General features: G+C 41.9%; 2 protein-coding genes across 2 annotated transcripts in view; one reads left to right on the forward strand and one right to left on the reverse strand.

Annotated features, from left to right (window-relative positions):
* Positions 1 to 10,000, reverse strand: part of LOC138964152 (RNA helicase Mov10l1-like) — a 269,101-nt gene that overhangs the window by 179,037 nt on the left and 80,064 nt on the right. The gene's annotated exons all lie outside the window — the stretch shown is intronic.
* LOC138964155 (calcium/calmodulin-dependent protein kinase type 1-like) overlaps positions 1 to 10,000 on the forward strand; it is a 99,317-nt gene that overhangs the window by 47,018 nt on the left and 42,299 nt on the right. Inside the window, exon 5 of the mRNA XM_070336043.1 lies at positions 7,377 to 7,500. Within this exon, the coding sequence (XP_070192144.1) occupies positions 7,377 to 7,500 (124 nt within the window). The remainder of the gene's footprint in view (positions 1 to 7,376; positions 7,501 to 10,000) is intronic.

The following is a 10,000-nucleotide window of genomic DNA, read 5'->3' on the forward strand; positions in this document are numbered from 1 at the left end:
TTGGGTGTGCACGTTAAAGATCCCACGATTGACAAAAGGGTCTTTCCTGGCAAAATTGCTTAGGCACAGTTAATAATTGTCTACCTATACCCGTGTGACTTGGAATAATAGGCCGTGAAAGGTAAATATGCGCCGAAATGGCTGCAATCTACTGGCCGTATAAAATTTCATCTCACACGGCATCACTGCAGAGCGCCTAGAACTGTACCCACGGAATATGCGCGATATAAGACTCATTGATTGATTGATTGATCGTGAGCAAGACCGTTTATGCTCACAGCAGTGTGATTGAAAGTACAACTTTCTGCAAGTTTTCCCGTGCAACTGTTTTCTGGTGGTCATATCAAATTGTTTAAATCGACTTGCATTCTTCGCGATCAGTTATCACAACAGAAATTGAAATGAGGAATTTGATGAATTGAGTGTGTGTGAGTGTGTGTGTGTGTGTGTGTGTGTGTGTGTGTGTGTGTGTGTGTGTGTGTGTGTGATTAATTGTGTGTGTGATTAATTGTGTGCGTGTGTGTGCGTGTGTGTGTGTGTGCGTGTGTGTGTGTGTGTGTGTGCGGGGTGTGTGTGTGAGTGGTGCGGGGTGTGTGTGTGTGTGCGGGGTGTGTGTGAGTGTGTTCGCATGTGTGCATGCGTTCTTGGATGCTTGTGTCTGCGTGTCAGTATGTGTATTAATGAGTTATTGTGTGTGTCTTCGCGTGTGTGCGCATGCTCTGATTTTTTCAAGTCTTTCGTCTAGGTTTGTGTGTCCTGTTTTGTTTACGTGTGCGTATTTTTTTGTTTTCGTTACTGATTTTTGGCTCATTGAGGCCTCTCAGTTCTCTATCTCTCATCACCCCCCCCCCCCCCCCCCCCCTGCTCCTCATTGCTCCCAGTCGTTCAGAAGAAACACGTTTTTAGCCCCACCTTGAATGCAACACACAAAAGAGCACATGTACACTACAATAGCACGGCAGTCCAGCCCGCTCTTGGTAATATGGGGTGGGACATGGGTTTTGATCAAGACTTCATGTAAATCTCAAACACCATAGATCCTTCATAACAACCGATTTTTTGAAGAATTATTCCGTAAATAAACAAATAAATAGTGACATCATTTGAACTACACAGTCTATATGTGGTGGGTTGTGGACGACCCACTTTTGAATTAAAGAAGGCATTTTACTTTGTTTATTTCTATTTGGATGGCGTGGGTTGTGTAGAAGGATACTTTTTATGTTGAATATTTCTTTAGAAAGTATGGGCCGTTCATGAGTAATATCATTGGTACTGTGAAGGTTAAGTGACGCAAAAGTGTGTACGTCATTTACTTTGGAAAGAGGCGGTAATGAGTTACTTCCCTTCGCGTCTCGTTGTATCACTGACAGCATGCGAACATGCGTTGGATTATTAAGCCGTCTTGTAAAGGGTATTATTATTCATTTAAAAAAATAATCTCCCTCCCTTTGTCTGTCTGTCTGTCTGTCTCCGTGTCCCACCCCCATATTACCAAGGGCGGATTTTTGACCCCGTTAAGGTCAACACTTGTTTTGATACGTGAAAGCTTTTGTCTGTACTCAGAACTGCCAGAACTAACCGGGTGACTATTGTCTTTTCGGTATTTTCAGTATTATTATTTTTTGCTTTGTCAAATATCAGATTTTTCTGGTCACCGCGAACATTGTAAGCATATTTTGATTACTAAGAGCTTGCAAGTTACGCTTCTTTGGATTTTCGGAAATAGCTCTGTCGGGTTTGTATGGGTTGTGAATATCCTTGCTTTTCCTTCTGACAATAAAAGTCACACGTGCTACCGTCGACGTGTTTCCGACACATCCCTCGCTAGTGCTTGGACCCTCCAATGTTAGTCCGAGTAAAAATCAAGGGTATTCACTCTTTCACAACCCATACCAACCCGACAGAGTTATTTTGAAATTAGTCAATTCACAGGAGGTAAAAAGACGTGCTGAATGTATGCAGACTTATTTGCACATATCTGGTGTTCAAATAAGCAGAAACACTGTTCTCATACTATGGATGAGCCTGTATGCCTGGACGTTCATTGCATTTACCGGGTTTTTTTTCGCCTTAGTCAGTTAGTGTGATCTAACCGTTGAAAATGCTGTAGGAATTGGCTTGTCGTACTGAGGAATGCATGTTACGACCTGACTTGTTCAGAAACAAATCGACAAACCCGTATGCACAGAGAACTCCTAGTAACAACTGTTTCTAGTTTTCCTCGGCGGGTCCAGCATAATGTCAACCACACGCATTGGATCTGCTCCGGCTTCTGTAAGGATTGGCTGGCCACGCACGTTTTACTGGTGAAGAATGCATACAATTATTATAATCACTGTTGAGAACAAACCGGGAGAACTGCATGCACATACAGGAAACACACGCTAACAACTGCTTGTAAGGTTCCTCGGGGAGAAGGATTTTGATTTCCCATGGAACACACAAACTTCGTCTGATGCTTCATTGAAGCCGTACTGTATTCGTCTTACATGGAGCATTTCCATGTAAACGACCAAGGACTGGTCTTGGGCGTCTCGCTAAATAGATTACAGGAGGTTTTAACCCGTTTATGCCGGTTAACGACTGGTGTTGCGGCCACTTAGTTAGAGATGCCTTCCTTCCCATGTAAACATCTTGTTAGTCACCACAGTTGTATCCATGCTTTTATACAAAGCAAGTCCATCCTTCCACTTAGACGCGTGTGAAACACCTTGTTGGTCACCACAGATTCATTCAGGCTTTTATACAAGGTAATTCCACCCTTCCAGTAAAACACATCTACAGCCTGACGATTTCCTGTGCAGAGTGCGATTTGTTTCTGTATTAAAGATACCGTCCTTTCAGCGTACATGATCTTGTTGACTGCCGTGAATCTGTCCCGGGGTTTACTAAAGAGCATCGTTCCACTTTGACACATACAAACAATCTACAGTCTTGATGCCCCCGAAACAGAATTTACACACTGACAATGGCGTCATTTTCTTGATTAATTCAGCCTAGAACTCCAAGTTCGAGCAAAACGCAGTCAGCCCGCCGATTTTTGGAGTGTAACCAAGGACAAGGATGCCCTAGCCCCTGGTAAAAGCCTGGATCCTGTATGGATATTTAGTGATTTACAAGCTGGTCTAAAAAGGAAGGGCTGCACATTTAAAATTCCGAACATTTCTCATCAACGGTAACTTTTGTGAAGTAAGCTGAACTGAAGAATCATGGAAAAGGCTAAGTTGATACACTTTGCAGTGTGCAAGGAGAGGGAGTATAAATTAAGGGCGTTTACCCGCGCGAAGACATTCCAGAAGGCTTGCATTAATTATTATCGTCGTAACACGCTTTTAGCGTAAACCTCACGTTGAAAACACGCGTTTACCTGGGCGTGGTTGAAAACAGTGTTATCAGAAATCATTTGAATCGAGCTAACAGTAATTACAAGGCTGCGGAATTCACAAAGCGAGGAATTCGCTCGTTTTATAGCGAAGAAGCAGAGATAACATTCTTCCTCCTTTTAGAGGAACACCTCCCTTTAAACCCCTCGTGGTTCTCAAATTGGTATGAAAATTGAACAAGATCCATTCATTGCAAATTATTAAACAGCACCATGCTTATGTGCAAGTCCTTCCCTGTCTTCATCTCATTCAGGGATAGAAAAACCAATTTGGAAACTTGCGGACTCGTTTTCCTTTCTTTTTTTATATTTAGTCAAGTTTTGACTAAATATTTTAACATCGAGGGGGAATCGAGACATATTTTGTGGTGTATGTGTGTCTGTCTGTCTGTCTCTGTGTGTGTGTGTGTGTGTGTGTGTGTGTGTGTGTGTGTGTGTGTGTCTGTGTCTGTGTCTGTGTGTCTGTGTGTGTAGAGCGGTTCAGAGTAAACTACTGGACCGATCTTTATGACATTTTACATGAGAGTTCCTGGGTATGATATTCCCAGACGTTTTTTTCATTTTTCGATAAATGTCTGGTGACGTCATATCCGGCTTTTTGTAAAAGTTGAGGCGGCACTGTCACACCCTCATTTTTCAATCAAATTGATTGAAATTTTTGTAATGCAATCTTCGACGAAGGCCGGACTTTGGTATTGCATTTCAGCTTGGTGACTTAAAAATTAATTAATGACTTTGGTCATCTAAAAATTGAAATACATTTTTTTTTAATATAAAACGATCCAAATTTACGTTCATCTTATTCTACATCATTTCCTGATTCCAAAAATATATAAATATGTTATATCTGGATTAAAAACAATCTCTGAAAATTAAAAATATAAAAATTATGATCAAAATTAAATTTCCGAAATCGATTTAAAAACAATTTCATCTTATTCCTTGTCGGTTCCTGATTCCAAAAACATATAGATATGATATGTTTGGATTAAAAACACGCTCAGAAAGTTAAAACGAAGAGAGGCACGGAAAAGCGTGCTGGGATGCAGCACAGCGAAACCACTACCGCGCTAAACAGGCTCGTCAGTTTCATTCCGTTTTGCACAAGCGGCGGACTACGGTCATTGTGAAAAAATGCAGTGCGTTCAGTTTCATTCTGTGAGTTCCACAGCTTGACTAAATGTAGTAATTTTGCCTTACGCGACTTGTTTTTTCTTTTATTTGATAGATGGCGTTTTCATTATCAACCTCGGAAGAAAGAAGTGTGTACCATCCTTTCCATGTAAACAGTCATGTAAACGAGCACAGATTGTGCAGACTTGTTCACGGGATAAGACCATCCATTCTCTTTTGCGCGCATACCACAATCAACAGCCTGGCTTGTTCTTACGATAAGCTTACGAGTATCTCAGCTTCTTAGACATAATTATATACACACACGAACAGGAAAACAACAGCTGTTTCCTGTGCATAGTGGGGTATTTTGCTGCCGGTTTTTCGCAGATTTACATAGATGTCCGTTAGGCCTGATATTAATTCGAAGTCGACTTCGCGAAGCTCTCTGCGCGAAGCTTTAACACTGAATTTTCGACATAAAGACTTCGCGATGTCTTTGCGAAGCCAAGTTCCGGCACAATTAAGGAAAATCAGCACAGAAATCCCACTCTGCACAGAAAGTAGCAAGGTTACAGTTATGTGATGCGTTTCCCAGGGGAAGGATGCGCGTATCCCGTGTTATGTACATCCTGCACAGATTTGTGGTGATTTACAAGAAGCTGAGGTACCTTTAAGAGTCAGTCCACGTTCTGCCCATAATGTAATACAACACTCTGGCTTCGTTGACTTGGGCGCCTTGGGGTGGTAGGACAGCGCCGTTCGGTTTCACGTTGATTTGATGCAAAATATGCCCGCATAGCAGTCACAGAATAGTACTGATAGAATGGAAGTGATCTACCCCTCCCTCCCCCCCCTGCACCGCGACGGGCCAATGGTGAGACCCAATTTTTCTTCTAAACTAATCGAACCTGCCTTGTTCAGTCTAGCACAGACAGTTTTGCGTATTTATTTTTTATTTTTCTTGTAAGTGTGTTAATTAAAGTATTTTTATACGAAAATAGACAGACGTGTATGTGTCTTGGTGCAAAACACTATCTCGTCTTTTTGTAGCTGTTCATAGAGACCCTTCATGGTGAAATTCTTATAAGTGTTAGCCATGCCACTATCTGTCCGCTTTTTCTGGGTTATGTACACAGGTGTCTGTAAGTCTTATAAATCTCGGTGCTATCGATAACTTTCTTGCTCTAATCTTTCTGTAAGTACAAGGCTTTGTTCCTATCGATTTATTGGGTGTATCCAAGAAAGGTTTGTAGGCCCCTCTCTCTCTCTCTCTCTCTCTCTCTCTCTCTCTCTCTCTCTCTCTCCCCCCCCCCCCTCTCTCTCTCTCTCTCTCTCTCTCTCTCTCTCTCTCTCTCTCTCTATCTCTCTCTCTATCTCTTTTTTTTTTCTTTGTGTGTTTCTGTTTCTGAGAATTTCTGTCTGTGTCGATGTGTTTGTGCTTACCATGCAACAAACCATTCTATGTTCCAAAAACAAACGAAGCTTTGATACAGCTCCGGGTTGTTGTTGGTTTTTTGTGTGGTTTTTTTTACGGGCGCAGTGGCCTAGTTGATAAGACATCGGCCTCCTAATCGAAGGGTCTTGAGTTCACATCCTGGCGGCGGCCGCCTGGTGGGTTAAGTGTGGAGATTTTTCCGATCTCCCAGGTCAACTAATGTGCAGATCTGCCAGTGCCTTGTCCCCCTTCGTGTGTACACGCAAGCACAAGACCAAGTGCGCACGGAAAAGATCCTGTAATCCATGTCAGAGTTCGGTGGGTTATAGAAACACGTAAATACCAAGCATGCTTCGCCCGAAAGCGGCGTATGGCTGCCTAAATGGCGGGGTAAAAACGGTCATACACGTAAAAGCCGTGGGAGTTTCAGCCCATGAACGAAACAAACACAAGCTTCCGGGTTTCAGACACAAATGAATTTCTCTTCTGACATTAAACAATAGAGGTTTTGATTTCTGGATGCTTCTGTGTCCTATAACTAACTAAATTCAGGATGCTTCTGTGTCCTACATCTAACTGTGCTAGTTTTTACAGGCCGCGTCAAAGAAACATTAATTTTCACCTGAATGTGATTTTAGTATTAGGTTTCTGTATTCTGCCGATGGTTTCTATCCAAAACGTCTGTCTGAAAACAAGTTCTGCTATCTCACAACTGGTTTAAAGGCACGGTCCTTTCCACGAAAATAAGAATAGCTCACTATCTCAGACCTGGCCAGACTTTTACATGAGATATGACCATCCCTTCACTTTGTCACATACCCAAAAGTAACAGACCGGGTGCGCTCTGTGCACATTGGCAATCTTCTTTATAAATTAATTTGGTAAAAGCCACTGGTGGCTATTAACGAAATTAATTCATTAAAAAAAATCCCACTCACCACAGCAAGCTATCGGGGTGTTGATTTGAATGTGACCAAGTGGATGGATTGTCTAATCACATGTGCTAAAAAAAAAGCTTGGTCATATATGATATAGTGAGCCCAACTGTTTGCAAGGGAAGGACTGTGCCTTTAACGTTTTCAATTGTCTTTTTTTCTTCTTTTTCTTTTTACAAAAACGGCTTCTATCCATTGGAGCTCCTGCCAAACTCAAACAATGTCGGATTTAAAAGAATTGCACACTGGACCGAAAATCAAGAAAGCAAACTTGTTTCTTTAGTCCCAACAGTTTTTCGTGATGTTGTTTGGATTTGGTTTAGTTTTTTTGTATGTTTTTTTCTTCTTCAGCAAGCTCTCTGCATGTGTTTTTGCTGCTATTTAAGAAAACAATGTCCACCTATACCGGGCATGAGTTGTGGAATACGATATATACGAAGGTATGTGATTCAGCAAATAACGGTGTTCTGAACCAAATGAATTGTCTTTCTTTTCTTTTTTTCAGCCGGAAAATTTGCTCTTCTACAGCCCGTCAGTCGAGGCAAAGATCATGATCAGTGACTTCGGTCTCTCCAAGATCGAGGGATCGGGAACCATGGCAACGGCCTGTGGCACCCCTGGTTACGTTGGTAAGTGTTTGTAGTAACTCTGGGTTCACGTTTCACTGGGGCCTCTCTCAGTCTTGCCTTTTGTTTGTCTGTTTGTTTGTTTGTTTGTTTGTGTGTGTGTTTGTTGGTCGATATGTTTGTTTGTTGTTTATTGTCAACTTTTGAGGAAGCAAATAACAATCGAAGTTTAGTTCATCTGCCGTTCACATTGTTATTATTTGTCTTGCCTTTTGTTTGTTTGTTTGTTTGTTTGTTTGTTTGTTTGTTTGTTTGTTTGTGTGTGTGTTTGTTGGTCGATGTGTTTGTTTGTTGTTTTTTGTCAACTTTTGAGGAAGCAAATAACAATCGAAGTTTAGTTCATCTGCCGTTCGCATTGTTATTATTTGTCTGTTTTTTTTTTAATGTTGTTTGTTCACTTTAGATAGCCGTAGATTGCAGTGTATTGTAAAGAGATTCCACTGCAACTGCAAGCGGGCAGGTAGACAAACATTCATTTAAAAATACGTATGTCATGGTCTGCTTTTCTCAGTATCATAGTATAACTGCTGTGCCTTAATGTGAGGAGTTTGCAGTAGTCAATCGTGGCTTTCCTGTGTGAAGCATCTCTGTAATTCTTCCTTGTGTCATAACAGACTAATACGCTTGTGTGGTGTTGAAAAAAGAATGTGATAATGTTTGGCGTATGGTGATAAGCTTTTTGCTGCGCCAGTGGAGAGCATCTCGTGCTTCAATTATCTCACAGCGCAGATTCCAGCCTCCAACCGCTCTGATTTTATTATGTGCAAAGGGCGAGTCTTATTCAAAGACCCCCCCACAATTAACCTCCCTCCAAACCCAATTGGGTTCCTTGTTCTTTTCCTTCCCTACATCTTCTTCTTTTTCATTTTCTTCTTCTTTCTTTCCCAAAAGGAATTGCTCGACTTGAATTTTATTGATTTCGAGTCGGCCGCGCTAAATTGCTTTTTGGTCGTGGTTCCATTAATCTAATTAACCTAAGAATCTTTACACTCGTTGAACTGTGAAAGCATATGTCGGTTGTTGTATTGTGATGTGCATTGCGGACACACGTTTGGAGAAACATAGCAGAAAATGTGAATGCATTGGGAGAGCATGAAAACCAACCAGACATGGAGTAAACATGAAGTAGATGGTGTTCACAAATAATTATTCTGTCTTTACAACATCAACAACAAACCGAAACCCCATTGCTGTCTTAAATTGCTCTCTCTCTCTCTCTCTCTCTCTCTCTCTCTCTCTCTCTCTCTCTCTCTCTCTCTCTCTCTCTCTCTCTCTCTCTCTCTCTCTCTCTCTCTCTCTCTCTCTCTCTCTTTTTTGTATTTTTATGTCCTTTTTATCAAGACCTTCGAGGAAAGTATTTGAAAATCTCGAACTCTAAGACGCTGCAACAACTTGTGTATTTCTGTGGCAGTAATGAGGATAATGTAATGAACAGCTTCAGCAGATTTGTGTTCTTCATGTTACAGAAGAGACGAACCCTTATAAATCAGGTTCAGTGACATGTCATCAGGGTCTTAATGTATTTGTTGAATTTTATGCGTGACTATAATTTATAACTGTGCAGATACTATTGCTGTTATTTTGACCACTATTGTAAGGGGCTCTGGCCTTAGACAATTAAAGATTTGTTCTTGTTCTTGTTCTTGTTCTCTCTCTCTCTCTCTCTCTCTCTCTCTCTCTCTCTCTCTCTCTCTCTCTCTCTCTCTCTCTCTCTCTCTCTCTCTCTCTCGTTGCACAACTTTCGTTTACTTTATCTTCTCGGTGTTCAGTTTGTGTTTGCACAGTGTTCCTTTACCTCGTATCACACAAACGCCAGTTGGGTTGAGGGAGGAAATGAGCGAGTCATTTGTCAGGCTAGTTCCGACAAGGAGAAGTCTGCTCAGTGATTCCAGACTTGGGATGTTGTTCTCTGCGACCCACATAATTGACAGGCTAGATTCGTGATCGCGTAACCAAAAAGCTTTTTCTTTTACCGTTTGGGGTACACTTTTCGCTGTAACCTTATGAAAATACTCAGGGATAGCGGGCAATGAGAGCGAGATGGTTGAGGGAGGGAGGGAGGGTGCAGGGTCTGTCCTATAGTTTTCTGGAAGGTGGAAAGGAAGGGGGGGAGGCTGATGGACGCAGCGGATGAGGTGTTTCGGGGATACATATTCACCCTGTGTCTGACGTGTCTAAAAACACCTCCGCGTGGATGGGGTTTTGCAGCCAGCGCAGTAAAGATAAAGAGGGGAAAAAATGCTGCTCGCGCGGCAGCAAGCAGGATGTCTCAGAACTGTATTCGTTGATTGTCTGGACCAGGCGAATAACAACTAACAACTGGAGAAGTAACTTGGCCTTGTTGCTAGAAAAGAGAGAGATAGACAGACAGAGGGAAGAAAGTCTCCACTGTGTATACAGAGGACAGGAATGGTGGACAAAAAGGTGAAGGCGGTGCCCAAAAACTAGGTGCTAAAGCTTTGTGCGGCCAGCTTCGCGAAGTCGACTTCGCCCAGTTAAGGAC

Source organism: Littorina saxatilis, linkage group LG4 (genome assembly GCF_037325665.1).
Source record: "Littorina saxatilis isolate snail1 linkage group LG4, US_GU_Lsax_2.0, whole genome shotgun sequence".
In the NCBI taxonomy this organism is placed as follows: Eukaryota; Metazoa; Mollusca; class Gastropoda; order Littorinimorpha; family Littorinidae; genus Littorina; species Littorina saxatilis.